General features: G+C 35.3%; 1 protein-coding gene across 1 annotated transcript in view; it reads right to left on the bottom strand.

Moving 5' to 3' along the window:
- LOC136853240 (CD109 antigen-like) overlaps positions 1–22,158 on the bottom strand; it is a 1,188,472-nt gene that overhangs the window by 60,110 nt on the left and 1,106,204 nt on the right. The window contains exons 21-22 of the mRNA XM_067128618.1: positions 18,975–19,094; positions 17,530–17,707 (exon numbers count right to left, since the gene is read on the bottom strand). Of these exons, the coding sequence (XP_066984719.1) occupies positions 17,530–17,707; positions 18,975–19,094 (298 nt within the window). The remainder of the gene's footprint in view (positions 1–17,529; positions 17,708–18,974; positions 19,095–22,158) is intronic.

The raw sequence follows: 22,158 nt of genomic DNA, 5'->3' as shown, positions 1-22,158 counted from the left end.
TTAATTTCCTCATTCCCTTTGGCTCTCTATTTGCTTTCAGCTGCGCTTCGTTGGTTATTCCGTCTTTCTAAACGTATAAAAAAGGAAATGAAAAATAACAATCGCCCTCATCTAACAGAAATGTCGACTGTCTCTCTGGACTTACTTCCTTTCCCCTCTCTTCGCTCTGCCTCTCCGTTTCATCGTAAAAAATATATTATAACTTTAAAGGAAAAGGAGTTAGCCTGCTTTAACAGCAATGTCTAAATTTTATAACTCCTCCTCCTCTCTCTCTCTCTCTCTGTCTGTCTGTCTTTATGTTCATGCACTATATAAACATAATGTTTTATTTTCCTCTCCTTCTTCCTACTACTAATACTACTTCTATATTACTACTACAATTTCCCAACAGCTAAGCACTGATTCATATGAGATAGCAAGAATAATTCGCTATTAAATGTGGAAATAATGACAGAAATATACACAATAAAAATTAAAATTTGTCACTGCAACAGAATGATAACTATAAAAATGTTCATCATGTCGCCAATTATGATTGAAATCTATTTCAGAAACTCGGAGGAAATATAACGCAGTGGGAATAATCAGTTTAATGACTACGTGAATGGAAACATTTCTAATTCTGAGTTATAATAGTTGGAAATTAAATGATGAATTTCTTATAGTAATATAAAAATAACATTTAAAATTCTTTATCAACGTCTTTTAAATCTAAATAATTTATCACTTCAAGAGACCAGAGAAAATATAAACTTATTACCGGAAAATCACATTTCATTTTGTGAGAGAGAGAGAGAGAGAGAGAGAGAGAGAGAGAGAGAGAGAGAGAGAGAGAGAGAGAGAGAGATAAAATCTCTGAACCTCGCCAGAAGTTTCATCCTTAACTATAATCTGACGAAATAAGTATTCCTTCTTTTCAGATTCATTATTTTTTCTTTATTTTCCCCGAGAAGACAACGAACATTCTCGGGAAATATGAAGTTCCTTAAATGTTGAACTGGAATAGTTTTTATTCTCTCTTATATTCAGGCGGTTTTTTTCGCTCTCCCTGTCTTGGCTGGTTGGTTTCTTCGCGAAAAACCTGACTTTCCAACCGAATAAAGGATATTTCTCAAAATTCCACTGATAATAAATAACTAAATATTAAGGCGATGATTATCTTGATAACAAAATTAATAATAATACTCATTTTATCATTATTAATATTAGTGTTATTGGGATAAAAGGAATGAAGATAATTTCACATATACGTTGTATTCGCATCTTACAAAGCAACGATTAAAACGGCCGCTGAATAAGATCAATAAATAAGAAACAAAAACTTGCTAAATACAAACAATAATACTAGGCTATTTCTACAAGAGTTTTATCTAATTCAGGTAAAATTTAACTTAAATCTGTATGTTCATCTGCTGGTAAAAATTACACTCAAGTCTCCAATATTACATAAATTAGTTACCTGATGTGTATCCTAATTACATCTCCTTTCATGAAAAAAAAAAAAAATTTTTTTCCAAAGTCTGATATTAACAACAAATAATCACATATACATTCAAGGCTGTAACATTCAAAATAAATACAGACTAAGAACCACCTCTCTCATTCGTAAAAGTGAATTTATTAGCATTACCATTAATTACTAATGCCCATATTTACAAAGTTCAGCGCTCGTTTGCGAAACTCGAGTCCAGGGCTCGTGAAACCAAGTGTGGTGGCGGTGAGCGATGGGCCCTCTAAGGAAGCTTCCGCACTAAACGAACTGCCGGTCTCCTAGCCCTAATTAGGTCATTAAAACTTTGCACAAAGGTAGAAGTTGTGAACCATAAAAGGCAGCGCAATACGCACCAGACTGAGTTTGTAAGCATGCATTAGCAAACTTAAAATCAGCTAAAAGAAAATTTCAGTATTTGTTAAAATCGCCAACACCTCCACTGCTATGAAAACTAGCCATTAACCAAAATTCTAGGATCAGTCTTGAAAAGGGTCTTCTTCCTTCCTATTATTATTATTATTATTATTATTATTATTATTATTATTATTATTATTATTATTATTATTATTATTATCGCCTTCGTCAACATCATCATTAGACGCATTCAAGACGCTTGACTGAATAAATTACATATTCAATCTAATCAGATGGCCTTTCTTGAAATCAAACTAAATAACATGCTCCTGTGCATAACCATTACATATTTCCACCACTTTTCAAAGCAATAACACTTGATGCAAGAAGATTTTTGCATTCAGCTTGAGAATAGGCCCCTGGAAAAAAGTCTCAACACCATCCAACACCACGACTTTTGTTTCAGAAGCAAATCATCCATATAAACAAAACGCAGGATTGGTGAGAAATACGGCATTACTTCCCGCAATTGTTTGAGGAAAATTATTCTGAAAATTCGTCATTAAATAAAACTCTTAATCATTGTTTTAATTATATATTGGGGAGCAATTTTTCAAATAACTTTCTGTAATTTATTTAGTCAAGTGATGATGTCGACGGAGTAGATGATAATAATAATAATAATAATAATAATAATAATAATAATAATAATAATAATAATAATAATAATAATAATAATAATAATAAGATCGATGCTGGGTACCAACTCAAGAAAGGAGGCAGCAGAATTAACCACCTGATGTTCATGGACGACATCAAGCTGTATGGTAAGAGCGTCAAGGAAATAGAAACCCTAATCCAGAACGTAAGGATTGTATCTGGGGACATCAGGATGGAGTTTGGAATAGAAAAATGCGCCTTGGCCAACATACAAAAAGGCAAAGTAACAAGTACTGAAGGAATAAAGCTACCAGACAGGAATAGCATCATACGCATAGATGAGACAGGATACAAATACCTGGGAATAATGGAAGGAGAGGATATAAAACACCAAGAGATGAAGAACACGATCAGGAAAGGATATATGCAGAGACTTAAGGCGATACTCAAGTCAAAACTCAACGCCGGAAACACGATGAAAGCCATAAACACATGGGCAGTACCAGGGGCGTCATTTGGAGGGGGGGCTGGGGGGGAACTGGCCCCCAGACTCAAGTTGCCCCCCAAAGCCTCAACTTGGGCCCCCTCACCCCCCAAGCCCCAAGCAGTAACAGCAGCTACCAGTGATGAGATAAATAAACAGTGGTGGGAGTATACAATTTTTGCTGAAATACCTTGCTCACGTGGCTTAAAAAAGCACATAAAATAACTCAAATTCAAAAAAAAACCCAGCTGATTAGGCTCGCTTCGCTTCCCAAACCGTCTTTCCCCACCCCCCAAACAAAAATCTGAAATGACGCCCCTGGGCAGTACCAGTAATCAGATACAGCGCAGGAGTAGTGGAGTGGACGAAGGCTGAACTCCGCAGCATAGAACAGAAAACTAGAAAACACCTGACAATACACAAAGCACTACACCCAAGAGCAAACACAGACAGACTATAAATAACACGAAAGGAAGGGGGGAGAGGGCTACTAAGCATAGAGGACTGCGTCAACATCCAGAGCAGAGTAATGGGGCAATATCTGAAAACCAGTGAAGACAAGTGGCTAAGGAGTGCATGGGAAGAAGGACTGATAAAAGTACACGAAGACCCAGAAATATACAGAGACAGGAGAATGAAAAACAGAACAGAGGAATGACACAACAAACCAATACACGGACAGTAAATGAGATAGACAAAAAAACTGGCCAGCGATGAAACAGAGGGGAGAACTCAAGAAGAAATGCTAACAGCGGCACAAGAGCAGGCCCTAAGAACCAGATATGCCCAAAGAACAATAGATGGAGATAACATCTCACTCATATGCAGGTAGTGCAATACGAAAGACGAGACCATAAATCCCACAGCAAGCGAATGTTCGGCGCTTGCACAGAACCAGTACAAAAAAAGGCATGATTCAGTAGCAAAAGCCCTCCACTGGAGCCTGTGCAAAAGAAACACCAGCTGGCCTGCAGTAATAAGTGGTACGAACACCAACCTGAGGGAGTGATAGAAAACGATCAGGCAAAGATCCTCTGGGACTATGGTATCAAAACAGATAGGGTGATACGTGCCAATAGACCAGGCGTGATGTTGATCGACAAAGCAGATGAGAAAGAGTAAACTGGCAAGTATCAAGACCTGAAAATCGAAATATGGATATGGAATATGTCAGTGGAAATTGTACCCATAATCATAGGAACACTAGGCACGATCTCAAGATCCCTGAAAAGGAATCTGGAAAAGCTAGATGCCGAAGTAGCTCCAGGACTCATGCAGAAAAGTTTGCTACTAGAAACAGCGCACATAGTGAGAAAAGTGATGGACTCGTAGGAGGCAGGATGCAAACCGGAACCCCACACTATAAAAACCACCCAGTCGAATAGGATGGCTGTGATAGACCAAAAAAAAATAAATAAATAAATAAATAAAAATAAAATAAAATTAAAATAATAATAATAATAATAATAATAATAATAATAATAATAATAATAATAATAATAATAATAATAATAATAGGAAGGAAGAAGACCCTTTTCAAGCATGCTTTGTTGAAAAGGATGGCTGCATTGTGCGAACTGATTCTATATTGAGTTTTTACATTTTTTTATTAAAATCTGCCTTTCTTACACGTCAATAGTAGTCAATTATTGGCCAATGTTCATATTTCGGTGGATTCAAATAGCTAATAATAATAATAATAATAATAATAATAATAATAATAATAATAATAATACAATAATAAAAGCACCTTACACGATTTCCTCCGTTAAATGAACCGGCAAACCTAGTGCACATATTTTCGAGTCCCCACGACTCATGAAATTCTGCTTTATAAGCAACTGAATATTGCAACGATATTAACACCTCCCATCCAAGCGTTTCATGCGCTTCAGTGCTTTCTTATAATGATGCGAGAGTGCTGCATGACAGGAAGCACAAGTCCGTGAAGGAAGATCAATGAATGATAAAATGTGGGCATCGTCATCTTTGCTTTGGTATATGTATTTTTGTTTATTTGTCTGTGTTCATGTACTTGGTATTTCTACATATTATTTTACAATAGCTATTTAATGTCCTTTTGGCCTGTTCCGTAAATTTTTGGGCAATCTATAATAATAATAATATCATCCACAATTATATAAATAAACTGTATTATATGTCATACAATTTTTTTAAATAATTGTGGATTTTTATTACTCTTAGCAACAACAACAGTAATAATAATAATAATAATAATAATAATAATAATAATAATAATAATAATAATAATAATAATAATAATAATAATAATAATAATAATAATAATAATAATAATACGTCTATGTCTCCTCGCACAAAGACTTAAAAATAATTTGTTTTTTCAAAATGGTGATAAATCATTTATAGCAAAGATATCACCACGGTACACTTATGAATCAATTATTAGCAATTAAAAACATCAAAAGTGCCATTAGATGCATAAGTATCAGTACTATGATGAGAGTCAGAATCACCACTATCACCTTCATCACCAATAGCAACTAAAATTAAAATCGATAAAAGAATCTAGGTCTGGATTCAGCAGTAACTAAAAACAAGTATATATATTTTTTTATTATTTACAACAAAAAATAAGACAATGAACAATTCTACGTTACCATTATTAACTAATGTGTAATATATCTCTTAGGTGGCTTGAATATTTCATTACATGTAAAATGCTGCCGTTAATGCAGACTGGTGATGAATTAAAAGCCCAAATTTAAAGCTCTAAGTGTCCAGTTTCCGGTTAGGTTTAGTGTACATTTGCTGTATGGCTGTAAGACCCTTTATTTACCTATTTTTCAATCAAACCTTACCTGGGCATATGACTCTTGCCTACAGTATGTGTGTGTGTGTGTGTGTGTGTGAGTAATTTAGTGGTAAGCAATGCCATAATTAGGCGACTGAAATCCTGCTGGTTGTCCAATGAGATTCTTTCCTGACAACTTTGAAATCACTAGGTAAAGTGTCTATGTGATTCATTCCTGGCATGGGAGTACCATCTAGATGGTGTAAATGGTGGTATACTAGTTCCTGTTCTGCATAAATGAGTTTGATTTACCTTATATGTCGCTCCATGATAATGCATTGACAGATAACCTGCCTAGCTGCTGGCAGTGGCATGTTATAAAGGGTCACACTTCCATGGGAAGTAACACATACCCATATGGTAGATTCAGCTCGTTCAGTTCATCAGGATATAATCATCTTGCAAGAACTTACATGATTTTTCCCCGGCGTTCCCTGAGTCTCATTTGTTTTACACATACATTCATTTATTTATAAAATATTTCTGAACTTTGAGTGATTTTGCTTTTTTGCTATGCAGGATTTGGAACAAACGCTCTTTCCTCAATTACTTGAGGTCTACTTACTCTTCGTTATTCCTTGGCCATATTGTTGGAAGTCTCCATGACCAACCAACGCATAAACTGTCTATTTTTCCTTTGAGCAATCTCTTTCGTCTCGTCCCTATTCCCTATTTCCTCTTTTGCAGCATCTCATCTTAAAAACTTGCTTCCTTTCCCCCCATGGATTCTCTCGCCCATTACTTCCAGTTCCTTGTCCCCAGAGTCCAGAGTTGAAGTTTGAAGTTAGAGCATATTTTGCAATCTCATGTTACATTAGAAGTTGGGCTTTATGTCATAATACCTCCAGGTTGCTCAATTACTCCTACTCCCAAGACGGCCATAGGATACTTTCTTAATGGCTTCGTACACGCGGTGGAACTCGCTCACATATAAGAGTATATATTTAAAGGGGATTACATTTTGTATTCCCAATGAAATTAGTACACGCTGGAGATCAGTTAATAACTATTACACTTAGGGTTGAATGGAGCTCAAAAAACAGGAAGAATGAAATGCACGATTGTTACAAGTTAAATTTCATGTAATCACAGATTTTAATCACAAATATATATATATATATATATATATATATATATATATATATATATATATATATATATTTATATACAATTTAAACACACACACACACACACACACACACATATATATATATATATATATATATATATATATATATATATATATATATATATATATATATATATATATATATATATATAACAACAAATATAATACAATACATAATATAATAAAAGGGAGGTAAGAATTAGTCATAACAATGCAAAAAAAAGGTCATAAAAATTACTCGTTTCCATGATTGTCGTTATGTTCTTTCCCTAGAGATTAGCGACGAATCCATTATTTTCATACATGTGTTAATTCCCGTTGCGTACCGGACTTCATACCTGGGTGTAATTTCCATGAACGCGTAACGGGAGGAAACTCCGACTGATGTGAACCAAGAGCCGAGGATTGGAGACTCCTTCCCTATGCAGACATCCTCATAACATTATCATATTTCTATTCTAGTCTTCAACCTTCATTTTCAAGACCAAGAAAATTAAAGTTAAATTCTCTGCCTCTGTCTTATCAGTCTTTCTCTCCCGCCCTCCACCACCCCCACCCCGTCTGAAGTTATGCGTCCATGAACCCCTTCCCCACCCCCAACCCTTTTTCACTTAAGGCATAAAGGTTTCCTAATGATCTCATACCCCATTCTCGCCATCCAATGACTTAGTTTTTTCTTCTCGCAGATCATCATTCCTAGCTTTCATGTTCCTTTGCTCCATCAAAAACCCTTTGCCTTCCCCTCATAAATTTTCATTATATGAAATCCTCACACAAGATGGGTATTCTTTTCATTTCCTAAGGTTTTTGCTAATCGCCTTCATGTACCACATCAACGTAACTGAAATTTGACAATATTCACATTTATGCCGAACTGTGTGAATGCAGTTTGTAAAATTAATTTAATTCTTAGAAACCAAACGTGAACAGAGGTCTCCTTTCTTTACCGCTTTCTTACTGGTGTAAAGGGTCGACAAAATCAGATCTAGGCTTTCAGTTTCTCTCGCTCTCCAACAGCAATGCAACACATTACGAATAAAACAAATGTAAGGGAAGCACACAACCCTTTTCATGACTGGCATAACAATTTTCGGATCGTCCTAAAGAGATCTAATCCACCTCTTCGTTCGTATTAATTCTTACTACCATCTGCAACTCGGGGCTTTATTCTCTCTGATACTTCTCAAGGCTGGTGAAAGAATATTCTAGGTCATTTTATTAATAGCTTTTCATCTTGCAATCTCTGTTTGTGTTATCACTTGAAGGAAAAATCGGTCGAGTTGCATTTAAAATGAGGGGAAATGGGAAAGAGGAAATACACATTATGCAGTACAAACACACATATTACGCTATATACTCTCACCGATTGATTACCCTATAAGGTAAAACACGTATACAAAAGAATACATACATACAAACATACATACATAACCATCTCTGACAAAGGAAACTTCTTGCAGTGAATTATTTGTAAGGAAACACAACGTGAAGGAACACAGAAATAGCGACTGCCATAGAACTGCTCAGTTACGCGAATGCAGCGTCACCGTCCTAAACAGAAAAAATATTTAAAGAATTAGGAGGGTCAATGTATTTTCCTTATGGAATTATGCTGGGTTTTGCACATAAAGCGCAACAAGAGGATAACTGCACTGCCATAATCGAGGTAGTACACAGGTTTCAACGCATAATGTTACGGAAAATATTTATCCAAATCTGCTTTGGAAACCGCATGTGTACCTGTAACAACCACAATCACATATGAACAAGTTGAAATAAAAAAAAATGGAATTAATAAGTCATCCAGACGGGTGCCGTGGAAAATAAAAGTTTAATGTACAGCCGTTGAAACATGCATACACACAGGTAGGCGAGGACCCTGACACATGCAGAGATCCTCAAAAGAGAAAAGAATGCGTAAAACCTTTATGAAATGGATGGGCAGAAAACATGAAAATATGGGTGAAAACAATGACTTCAGGAGTGAAAGGATGCAAAGGTTCTATCAAAAGACTATGTGAGGGTACTGGCAAATTCAAGCGATCATCAAAATAGGCTTTTGAAGTAACAATAGTAAGCGTAGGTTGATGGACAACTATAACGAGACTGACAGAGCTGAAAAGGATAGAAAGAGATCTTTGAGCTTATGAAACAGATTCTGGGAAGACGCAAAGAACTATGAGCGAAGAGACAAGAAAAAGACGGATGAAGAAATGGTCAGAAAGAAAATAGATGACAATGCCTAAAACACACAAAATAGTGCACCTCATTCACATAAATGACATGTCATTATTTTGCGGTCGGTTACACCAAGTTGGCGTTTTCGTTATCGAACTTTACCTACTGAAGACGAGAATGGAATTAGGTCAGAACTAAGTTTTTTCCATGGGAGCATAAAGTAAGTTAGCTTAACCTTTTGTTATCTAAGGAGCTTCTTTTAATGAATGATCTTCCTGTTCACAGCAAATATATTCAAAGTATTTCAGGTATTGTTGTTCCTATTGATATTAAAAAAATTTTGTGAAAAATCAAATAAATTCATGGGAGATCTGTCAATTACACTACTTTATTTGCAATTGTCTTTTCTGACCACAGAGAAGTAATAGCATACTTAAATGCATATAATTCAAAATTACCCTGTTTCTTGAAAATCACGTGGTATTTCGGTATGAGAACCTGACTGACCTAATCTGCAATGAATAGAAGGGTTAAAGGCTGGAAAAGAGACAAAGAAAAGTGAAAAAGTGCGTAATTTCATTCCAAACTTTCACTACGAACACTACCCTTCTAATTTGTTCCTGCTGTTAGAGTAGACTCAGAAACTGAAAGGAAAGCAATTTGAGCCTCCAGCCCCTGGGGAGGAGGGAGAACATATACATCCACCTCTATACAGATCCATTTGGAGGACCCCTTACGATAGTCTGAGGAATATGAGCAGTTTTGCACGCTGGGGTGCCCCGCCATTAAGCCTAAATGTGAAGGAGTATCACATGGCAAAATATGCAGATGGTCTCGATGAAGATTCTAAGCCTCGGGATAGAGAAGGAGCTGAGAGAATGGAGAGGCCACTAAACGATGGCAAGTTTTCAGTTAGAAAGAAAAAACGCAAAGAGATAAAGCTGGGTCTTACGAGAGAAGTTTCTTTATGCCCCATGAAAAGAAAGTCTGCAAAAAAGTTCTGCATTACTGAGGTATGTATATAAAAGCATTCAAGCTAGATTAAGATTCTCATATATGGTAATATATACTGCATAACTGTGCATGGATAAGTGCGCACATACATGGAATAGAAATCACTTGAACCACTAGTATATTACATATTCTTTAGTCTCTCTCTCTCTGATGACAATCTCAAACAGTGTAGGAAATAGAATCTTTTTACTCTACAAGGGCCAATTCAGTCGTTGGAACAAGTGACCACTTTTATGTTCCAAATCTGGAGATTATTCGATGCATTTTCATAGATCGAACCCAAAGACCGTTCCTTTGAGAAGTAGGCTTCACCAGAACAAGAGGGCGTGGACGAAAAGAGGACATCAAAGAAAAAGGCAGGAATTACAGCAGAAGTTATGTGGAACACCAATGAGTATATTTTGCATGTTTACAGGCTCAGGAAAATAAACCTTAACTCATGATTATGGAAGGCACGATAAATCCCAAGGTTTGAGATAATTTTCAAATGGTCATCACCCTACAAAAGACAATGACATGTTGCATCTTAAATGAATCGGTAATCAAAACAGATAACTAAATATCGCAGCCTATTTAAACAGTAGTTAAAACGGGCAAATATGAATCAGTAGTGAAAATATGCGCATATATATATATATATATATATATATATATATATATATATATATATATATATATATATATATATATATATATATATATATATATATATAAATTGTTGAACAAATGTGTCAAATTATTTGAATCAGCTGCAAAAATTGGCAAATAAAAGCAGCATCATATACGAATCAACCTACAAAACAACCCATATGATTAACCTATGAAAATGGATAAATACATGTGGAAGCCTATATGAATCAACCTTCAAAATAGAAAAATCAATGTGGCAACATGTATGAATCTACACTCAAAATGGGTAAATAAGTGTAGCATATCATATGGTCATCAGTAAAAACTTTAAACCAAATATGGCAACCTGTATAAATTGGGCGTTAAAATTGGTAAATAATTTTGGCAACCTATATGAACGAGCCGACAAAAAGTTGAATGTATATGGTAACCTGTTAGAATTAGCACGTGAATAATTGTGGCAACCAAATAATCAGCAGTCAAATTGGATATCTACATTCGGCAACCTAGAAGAATCAGCTGTTAAAGTTCACAAGTAAACGCAGCAATTTATACGAATCGGCAGTAAAAACGGACAATTAAATAAGGTAAACTATATGAATCAGCCATCAAAACAAAACAAAAAAATAAATGCAGAAAACTATATGAATCAGCCATCAAAACAAAACACAAAAATATATATGCAGAAAACTATATGAATCAGCCATCAAAAAAAATATATATACAGAAAACTATATGAATCAGCCATCAAAACAAAACAAAAAAATATATGCAGAAAACTATATGAATCAGCCATCAAAAAAAAAAAAAAATGCAGAAAACTATATGAATCAGCCATAAAAAAAAAAATAAATGCAGAAAACTATATGAATCAGCCATCAAAACAAAAATAGTAAATGCAGAAAACTATATGAATCAGCCATCAAAACAAAACAAAATAAATGCAGAAAACTATATGAATCAGCCATCAAAACAAAAATAGTAAATGCAGAAAACTATATGAATCAGCCATCAAAACAAAACAAAATAAATGCAGAAAACTATATGAATCAGCCATCAAAACAAAAATAGTAAATGCAGAAAACTATATGAATCAGCCATCAAAACAAAAATAGTAAATGCAGAAAACTATATGAATCAGCCATCAAAACAAAAAAATAAATGCAGAAAACTATATGAATCAGCCATCAAAACAAAAATAGTAAATGCAGAAAACTATATGAATCAGCCATCAAAACAAAAAAAAAATAAATGCAGAAAACTATATGAATCAGCCATCAAAACAAAAATAGTAAATGCAGAAAACTATATGAATCAGCCATCAAAACAAAAAAAAATAAATGCAGAAAACTATATGAATCAGCCATCAAAACAAAAATAGTAAATGCAGAAAACTATATGAATCAGCCATCAAAACAAAAAAAAAATAAATGCAGAAAACTATATGAATCAGCCAATAAAAAAAAAAAAAATAAATGCAGAAAACTATATGAATCAGCCATCAAAACAAAAAAAAAATAAATGCAGAAAACTATATGAATCAGCCATCAAAACAAAAATAGTAAATGCAGAAAACTATATGAATCAGCCATCAAAACAAAAACAAAAATCAGCCATCAAAACAAAACAAAAAAAAAAAATAAATGCAGAAAACTATATGAATCAGCCATCAAAACAAAAATAGTAAATGCAGAAAACTATATGAATCAGCCATCAAAAAAAAAAATAAAAATAAATGCAGAAAACTATATGAATCAGCCATCAAAACAAAACAAAGAAATAAATGCAGAAAACTATATGAATCAGCCATCAAAAAAAAAAAAAATAAAAAAGAAAACTATATGAATCAGCCATCAAAACAAAAAAATAGTAAATGCAGAAAACTATATGAATCAGCCATCAAAACAAAAACAAAAAATAAATGCAGAAAACTATATGAATCAGCCATCAAAACAAAAAAAGAAATAAATGCAGAAAACTATATGAATCAGCCATCAAAACAAAAATAGTAAATGCAGAAAACTATATGAATCAGCCATCAAAACAAAAATAGTAAATGCAGAAAACTATATGAATCAGCCATCAAAATAAAAAAAAAAATAAATGCAGAAAACTATATGAATCAGCCATCAAAACAAAAATAGTAAATGCAGAAAACTATATGAATCAGTCATCAAAATAAAAATAGTAAATGCAGAAAACTATATGAATCACCATCAAAACAAAAATAGTAAATGCAGAAAACTATATGAATCAGCCATCAAAACAAAAAAAATAAATGCAGAAAACTATATGAATTAGCCATCAAAACAAAACAAAAAAATAAATGCAGAAAACTATATGAATCAGCCATCAAAACAAAAATAGTAAATGCAGAAAACTATATGAATCAGCCATCAACACTGACCAATAAAGCGGCAACCTATATAAATTAGCATCCAAATTGAACACAGCAGAGTAATGTGGCAAACTAAAGGAATCACCCATAAAAATTGATAAATAAATGCGGTACTGTGTGTGAATTGCCAGTAAAAACTGACAAATGAATGTGAAAAACTAAATGAATCAGACATCAGAATGAATAAATGAATGTGGCATCCTATACGAATCACCAATAGAAACTTACATACAAATGTGGCAAACTGGACGAATTAGCCTCCAGAATGAATAGATACAGTACAAGTAGCAACCAATATGAATCAGATATCAAAATGAATAAATAAATGAGGCAACCTAAAGAAATCAAGCCAAAATAAAATAAATAAATGTGGCACCTTCCATGAACCAGGTGCTAAAATAGCCAGCTAAATATGGAACCTCGCACCTTATTTGACCTCAGAGCAGCGCTGAAATTCCAATCAACTATTCAAATCATAACAGGAACGCGGGAGGGGAAGCTGAGCGCCCTTAACTACTCTGTAGCTTGATGGGAAACGGAGAGGAAAAAATGGAGATGGAAGTTAAGTGAGAATGGGCCTGGTGCGAGACAAGGAAAGGCAGATTACACAAATAAAATGCAAAGAAAAAATAACTTTTTTCAACTTTTTGTTTTTATTCTTCACACGGCGGAACAATTTCACGCAGTCGTAAAAAGAGACACTCCGCTAAATTAAAAAGAACGCGTTTCATTTCCAAAGAGCAAACGAACATATTCAACGGAGGAGAGAGAGAGAGAGAGAGAGAGAGAGAGAGAGAGAGAGAGAGAGAGAGAGAGAGAGAGAAAAACCATACACATTGTTTCCCAGAGAGAGAGAGAGAGAGAGAGAGAGAGAGAGAGAGAGAGAGAGAGAGAGAGAGAGAGAGAGTCAAGTTTTAAACCAATTTGGAAGGTGAAACAGTTGTGTACTTATATATTTTTCACATTAAAAATCGCCCAAATATTACATGATATGTTTGCACTTCTCTAATACCCATTCATCTAGTCGCTGCTACAGGGTTAGAAATTTAAAGAGACTTTGGCATTCTGCATAAGCGCCGTTATCAATTACATTAGTTTAGAAACTTCTTTTTTTAGGATAATCAGGAACTGGTTTGAGATCGTAGTAATCGTGCTCTATTGCCAAATTTTGATTCAAATTCAAAGGGTGGAAATCTCCGGCTATTCAACGCAATTCATCCAACACAACGACATCTATGACTTTTTACAGCTTTTCAATACTTGAATGAGCTCTAGTTTCATTTCCTTTCTCGTAAGAAGGCCTTTTTAGTTTTCTATAAAAGAAAACTATTGAGATAGCTTTGTCTGTCCGTCCGCACTTTTTCTGTCCGCCCTCAGATCTAGCCTCAGTAGTTTTTATTCTATTTAAGGTTAAAGTTAGCCATGCGTCTGGCAAAGCTATAGAACAGGTTACCACCGGGCCGTGGCTGAAAGTATCATGGGCCGCGGCTCATACAGCATTATACGCTGTACAGAAAACTCGACTGCGCCGAAGAAACTTCGGCGCATTTTTTACTTGTTTTCATTTAACACCAGTCACAAATTTGGACTAAATAACTAAACTACATTATTCCCGGAGTATCTTCATTCATGTTGCTCGTAAGTTCTGGGATCTGGGATAACAACACGGAAAACCTGGATATCAGATAAGACCTGGGATGCGCTACAGAATGGACATAAGCAAAAGGTAAATACAGACGAATTTCAGGGAGGAGATAAAGAATACGAAGTAGAAAATGTTAACTAGTCAAGTTTAGAAAAGATAAGGGACAATATTAGGACAAACAGGCTGGTAATGTTGATAAAACCATGCACTCAGGAAGTGGCGTTGGTGTCAGGGCAGCCCACGAAATGATGAATGAACTATCCGTGGGAGAAAAGAAAAAGATGATAATATCCGTCGAAAGGAGTGATAAGACATTAATAACATGAGAAGAAAAACGAAGACATCGCTGGGTGGAATATTTTTGTGAAGACATGAATAAGAGATATGAGGGGGATAATTTGATTGATATACCAGAAGCTGGGGAACACCTGAATACGATTATGGAAGAATTCACAATTTCTGAAGTGGAATAAATAAAGGAGAAACTTAGGAGACGATAACACCTGGTTACGGTCGGATCACTGCAAAGATTATTATAGCTGAAAATGACATGGCACCTCGTATATTATTGAGACTGTTTTGCAGATTATGGAACAAGGAAACACCCTGATAATTAGGAACTGGACTTCACAGCTAATGTACAAAAAAAGAGGTAAACCGACTTGAATACGGCAATTATAATAGCACTGCATTTACGTCGGTTGTAATGAAAATAATGTTCTATGTAAATTCTCAGTAGACTCCAGAGCAAATGATAACAGTTTTAGAAATGAACAAGCAGGTTTAAAAAGGAAAACGTTGCAGAGATCAAATCTCTGCATCCAGCCATATTGTGAAGAAGTGTGTGCAATTAGAAATTCCCTTCTGACGGGTTTTGTTCATTACGAGAAGGCATTTGACAGCGTCCATAGACCAATATTATGGCATTTTCGTTAAGTATATAAAGCACGTGAGCGAAGTACAGTAGATGCAAGGTTACTCTTGTTGGGGTTTTGTCAACTGAATTTGCAATTAAATAGTGTTTTTTTTCTTCTAAGATTCTGTAATGGAAAAAGGGGTAGGAAAGAAAAAGAAGCCTTAGATTAGAGTAACGATAGAAACTCGACACACCTACAGTAGAATATGCAGAATTAGCTAAGCATCGAAAATTTAGCAGGCATGCTTAATACAAAGCATCAAATAACTAGAGTAAAAAACATAAGCATGAGGGTAGAATATGCACAAAGGGATGAAATAACACTGGAAATGGAGAAAGGAACAATGAGGTTGAATCATTCAAATATCAGGAACGGCCGTAAGTAGTACAGGTTCTCTTGAGATACAACTTGGAGAAAGCCTAAACAAAGTAAATGAAGCACTGGGCGGGCTGAATAAGATTTTGAAATCGAAAGGATTGAAATTGCATACGAAAGTAAGTGTGTACATAAATCCAGTACGATCTGTACCGCTGTTGGGACATGAATCACAGTAAGGCAATCCAGCACTATCTAAAGATCTCTTATTTGACAATAAAGCTTTCGGACGAATAACAGGAGTCAGATCAGATGGCAGGGTAATGTTAAATATCATACCACAAAGGAAATTTGGGGAGATCCTTATGTATATGGGATAATGACGAAAGGAGATGCGTGGACATGTCCTCCGCACTACCTCGGAAAGAGTAGTGCGTGATAGCGTCAGCTGGGCTCCTGTGGGCAACAGAAGAAATGGAAGACCCAGGCTTACTTTCATGATAACAAGAAGGGAGGATGGAGACGAGTGGAGATTTGTGGAAGATAAAACACAGGAAAGACGTGAGTGGCGGAATTTCACAAAGGCCAATTTGCGTCACGTGGTGTTGTGGCGATGATAATGATAATGATGATGATGGTGATGATGCCATAATCCTGATAACAATGAATCATCTCCATTATTTTTCCTTGTTCCTTCACTGCGATTCGTTACTAGGTGAGCATCGAAAACATTAATAAGGAAATAAACTAAAAACACATCAAGCTTTTCTGTCTTTAGCATCGCAACCTCGAATAACCTCATTATTTTTCTGTCTTTCTCTCCGATAAATACTCGGTTTTTATTCAGACCAAAATGTGAACATCACTGACAGTATCGCCGATATACATTAATAACAAAATAAATCGTGGTCATCGCTCAAATGATTAATTTTTTCACTTTCTGGCCTTGATGATTTTGGTAACATTTTCTTCCCATAACTCCTCATAATGCTTCATTGCTGAACATGGCGTGCCACACTTGTTTACCAGAAACATTGTGAAATAATTTTCACAAACAGAGAGAGAGAGAGAGAGAGAGAGAGAGAGAGAGAGAGAGAGAGAGAGAGAGAGAGAGAGAGACTTAACAAGCGTTGCTACAATAAACATTTGATGACAGCTTAAACATGGAGAAGGGAAATTACTTTTATGTAGCAACAATAAAAAAAATATTGATGAGAGAGAGAGAGAGAGAGAGAGAGAGAGAGAGAGAGAGAGAGAGAGAGAGAGAGATACTTTTATCTTCCAATTTTCGAACTGTTAACATTAGAAATTAAAATCTCATCAGTCCATCGAAAACTAATATTCATTATTCAAGTCTTAAAATAATCACTGGGGACTCGCTTGTCACCTGAAACCCACAAAAAAAAAGAAGAAGACACATTTGCGAAATAAACAGCAAAACTAAAATCTTAACCATAACAGACTTTCCTCGAACACTCACCGATGGCAGGCCCTGAAGAGCGAGAAGGTTGATCATGGTGTGGGCCGTGGTTGAGAGATTGAGGGCGCGGGTGGTCTCTCCTGTCAAGGAGTAAGGTGACGGGACAAGCTTGCGGTCCCCCACCTCTCCATTGGGCTCCCACCACGCTCCGTGGGAGGACTGCTGGGCCAAGATGAACCTATCGGTGAGGAAAAGTTAAGTATACCTTAGTTTCACCTGACCACTAAGCTGATTAACAGTTCTCCTAGAGAGGGCTGGCCCGAAGGAATTAGATTTATTTTACGTGGCTAAGAACCACTTGGTTACCTAGCAAAGGGACCTACAGCTTATTGTGGAATCCGAACCACATTATAGCGAGAAATGAATTTCAATCACCAGAAATAAATTCCTCTAATTCTTCATTGGCCGGTTGGAGAATCGAACGTGGGGCCAGCAGAGTGCTAGCTGAGAACGGTACCCACCCGTCCAATGAGGAACTCGTATCGGTGAGAAAAGAAGGGTCATGTATTTCAAGGTTATGGAAACTGACATGACTGCATACAGTGTCCATCTTGATTATCCCCCTTTTATAAAGGTTGTATGCACTGAAATATCACAACTCGCGAAAATAAAAAGAGGAATTCATTGAATTAAATTGAATATAGAGTTTAGGCCAAAGGCCAAGCACTGGGACCTATCAGGTCATTCAGCGCTGGAAAGGAAAGTGAGAGTAGGTAGGTCTGGAAGGTGTAACAGGAGGAAAACATCGCAGTTGCACTTTGAAATAATTGTTCGGGGAGGGTGGATAGGAAGATGGAAGAGATAATATGAATGGGGGTATAGTAAAAGGAAAGGGGTTGCAGCTGGGGGCGAAGGGACGCTGAAAAGAACCTTTATTAATGCCTACAGTGCACCACGTGAAAAAGAGGCATTAACACCACAAAATTGATTATATCTCGGCATGAACAAAAATGTGAAGGATTTCTAATCATAGAAAACAAAATTTGGCCTGAATGATGCTATTCTTAACTCATTACCTTCAATTAATGCAGTAAAACTAATTAAAAAAAATAGTTATTCTTGACTCAGCAGCTTAAACTGATGCAATAAATACGTACATTATTCCAAAACAAATGATTATATGTTAAGTGTCTAAGTGTAATATGGATTTTGGAACGTTAAACTATTACACTTAGCTAATAATCCAGGTATAAAATGATCAAATATTTCATTACCTAGATATTTCTACCAATGTTCTACCGGTGCACCTGATAAAAGGTTAGTATAATTTAGAAGTGTAACGATTTCAATAATAACAACTTGAATTTATTGAAGAACCAAACATTCCTTTCAATATATTTACCATTCACATCATCCTGAAATAATCGCGAACCAAAAGACCAAACGGTAGATCTTATAACAAGAAACAAACCTAAGAAATAAGTATAATTATTTCCTATACTTACTTGAGGGCCTTGTCCGTGACTTGAGGATCCACGTACAAGAAATGGGACCAATTGACGGACACTTCATTTAAGGCCCTCAGGGCCATAGATGTCACCCAGACTGAACTCGTCTGACTTGTTCTGCAAAAGAAGAAATTATTATTATTATTATTATTATTATTATTATTATTATTATTATTATTATTATTATTGGTGAAGAAATCCACAGTGGTGTGGATATAAATATATATTTTAGAAATATATATAAAAAAGAGAGCTTTTGAAAAGGAGAATCGAGCAGGTTCTCGAAAGCTCTTTTTTGTATATATATTTCTAAATATATATTCACATCTACACCACTGGATTTATTCACCATTTTAGTTACTCATGCTATTATGAGATTTTTATGGATTATTATTATTATTATTATTATTATTATTATTATTATTATTATTATTATTATTATTATTATCATTTAAAGGGTTACAAGGCCGGCTTCAAATTGTTTTACATGCTCGTATAATACGTTTTGTCTTTCAAATGTTCCAAAGTTATTTCCTTGCTTCCTGAGAGTTTGTTCATCGGTGACAGCATCCAGATTATTCGAAAGATTAATCTAAATTATCTAAATTTGTAAAAGACACTAGTTACTTTGGTTAAACCTATTCCTTGAAAACTAAAATTTAACATCACCACCACTACCACCAACGTCACAGACATACGCAATATATGCAGTCTATATATATATATATATATATATATATATATATATATATATATATATATATATATATATATATATATATATATATATATGTGTGTGTGTGTGTGTGTGTGTGTGTGTGTGTGTGTATTTAGAATGGCTTCTTACAATCTAGTTAAGGTAAACGAGTCCGGGAGGCGTTTTGCTTAGGGTCTGGAATTTTCTTTCTTAGGAACAGTTGCACAAATTAATATATAAGTTTCGCGTTCTTGAAGAAAATACTTGATAGGGGTTTTCTTTATTTTCCCCCTTTATTCAATTAAAATGTTCCCCCTGGGTTAATTTACTGACTTTGGGAACCGACTGGCACGAGACTTAATTGCACTAAGTCCACGCTGGACTTGGGGAAAACTTACAGTATGTTGAGAGAGCTAAAAGTCTGAGTTCAGATTACTGCGACAGGGACATCAACAATAGACTCTGCGCTGACCGACTGCCCAAATTGAGACTCTCTTGAGTCTTACTTTTCATTAACTGTTTCTCCTTCTCATCTCCCTTATATTGGTGTTTGTTTCTGGTGTCAACCATGACGTCGTGGTTCGAGGCATGTATGATATGGTCTTATTCACCCCCCCTCCCCGCCCCTCTCATCAGCTTCATTTTCATTTCCCACAATTTATTTCACTAGTTTTCGATATTCACGGTCTCTTTATTCACTGTTCACTTCTCACACTTTCAGAGCAGTGGTCTTTGTGTTTTTTACATGTATCCATACAGAGAGGAGTCAACATCTGCCTTTCTGACCTCTTGACCTCTCCTAATGGCTTCACTGGCGAGAGATTATCACCTCTGCCCTATGCTCTAAAATGCTGACTTTGGCTGTTGACCACTGGTAACAGAAACACCCTTGTTTTCGTCCATTAGCCCAACAGTGTCTCTCTCTCTCTCTCTCTCTCTCTCTCTCTCTCTCTCTCTCTCTCTCTCTCTCTGAGTTACCAACTATAATTTCACGTGCTTTTATGCCTTTTTTGAAGCATATTTCTATGAATAGTCTTGTGAATACTCTCTCTGTAAAACACAGACACATATATATGTGTATGTGTATATATGTGTATATATACATATATGAGTATGTATGTATATTTATGCATATCTATACCATATCAATATTCAACTATATGTAAAGAAAACTTTTCTCACTTTGAAGTTAATTCGAAATGAATCATAAAATTTAATCCAGTGAGAAAAAGTGGTCAACCATCGCCAAAACTGGACAAGCGAAAATTGTAGCTGAAGTATGGTTTAACAAAAATCACAATGAAACCTCTCGTTCGTTACAAAGAAAGTTGTACAGTCTACATATAAAATGATGACAATGTGGATTTCACCAAAGACAGGACATATATGAAAAGATTAAAAACTAAATCCACATTTACATTTCCCCAATTTGCCCTGACTTTTGAGTAACCATGACAACAACACCTTTGTTTGTTTCATCCCAGTTCGCACACTGCCATGTCCCTTTGTTGACTTTAACATTGTAAACAAACTAATATAAACAATTTACCAGCGGCGACCCTAATTCACAACAGCCCTTTTCTGCGAGACACGATCTTTTTCAAATGATTGATCCATTTATGGCTGGATTTCATTAACTTGAACCTGCAATCCTCTCTGCAGTATCTAAATATTTGCCTCCAATTTTCCCTCGGATTTGCCAGAGTTAATCACCCTTGCCTGGACATTAATTAATTTTCACACATGTTGACGGGGGTCCGCTCAAAACACAGGCACACGCTGAAGAACACCTTTTGCGTCACTGGAATTACGTTTCCAAGCCTGGAATGATTAGAATTTTAGGTCAAAGCATATTGCAGTTCTCACTCAAAAGGTTGATTTGAATGAATCACTTTATACACTGCTGAACTACGTTTCTTTTTTCATCCAGTCTAGATTGCTCTTGGCAGCAATCAGACCTGGCAAGATATTAGGCTTATTTGCACACACTTCCATTATACACTTCTTGTTTCATTTTCTAGGATACTGGTTATCCATGGTCAATAAACCCTACTCTGGGAAAGCGCCCACATCTTATGCCTCAAGTTCTTACGAAACAAATACAAAAGTAATACAAACAGAGTTCTTTTAGTCGTAGTTTTGGTGCACGAAGTAGCAAGTTACACTATCAGTTACTGGGAATCAGAGCTGCCAAATACAAAGGACGAGCTGCGTACAATATACGTGTACACACACATTATGATATAAATATATATGTACAAACACACACACATATAATGTATATATATATATATATATATATATATATATATATATATATATATATATATATATATATATATATGCTTGTGTATGTATGTGTGTATATATATATGTGCGTGTGTGTTTGTTTGTATATATATTTATATCATAGTGTGTGTGTGTACATGTATATTGTACGCATATCGTCCTTTGTATTTGGCAGTTCTGATTCCCAGTAACTGA

Source organism: Macrobrachium rosenbergii, chromosome 27, assembly GCF_040412425.1.
Source record: "Macrobrachium rosenbergii isolate ZJJX-2024 chromosome 27, ASM4041242v1, whole genome shotgun sequence".
NCBI lineage: Eukaryota > Metazoa > Arthropoda > Malacostraca > Decapoda > Palaemonidae > Macrobrachium > Macrobrachium rosenbergii.
Note: the sequence above shows the minus strand (reverse complement) of the source record. Positions and strands in the feature narration are given on the sequence as shown.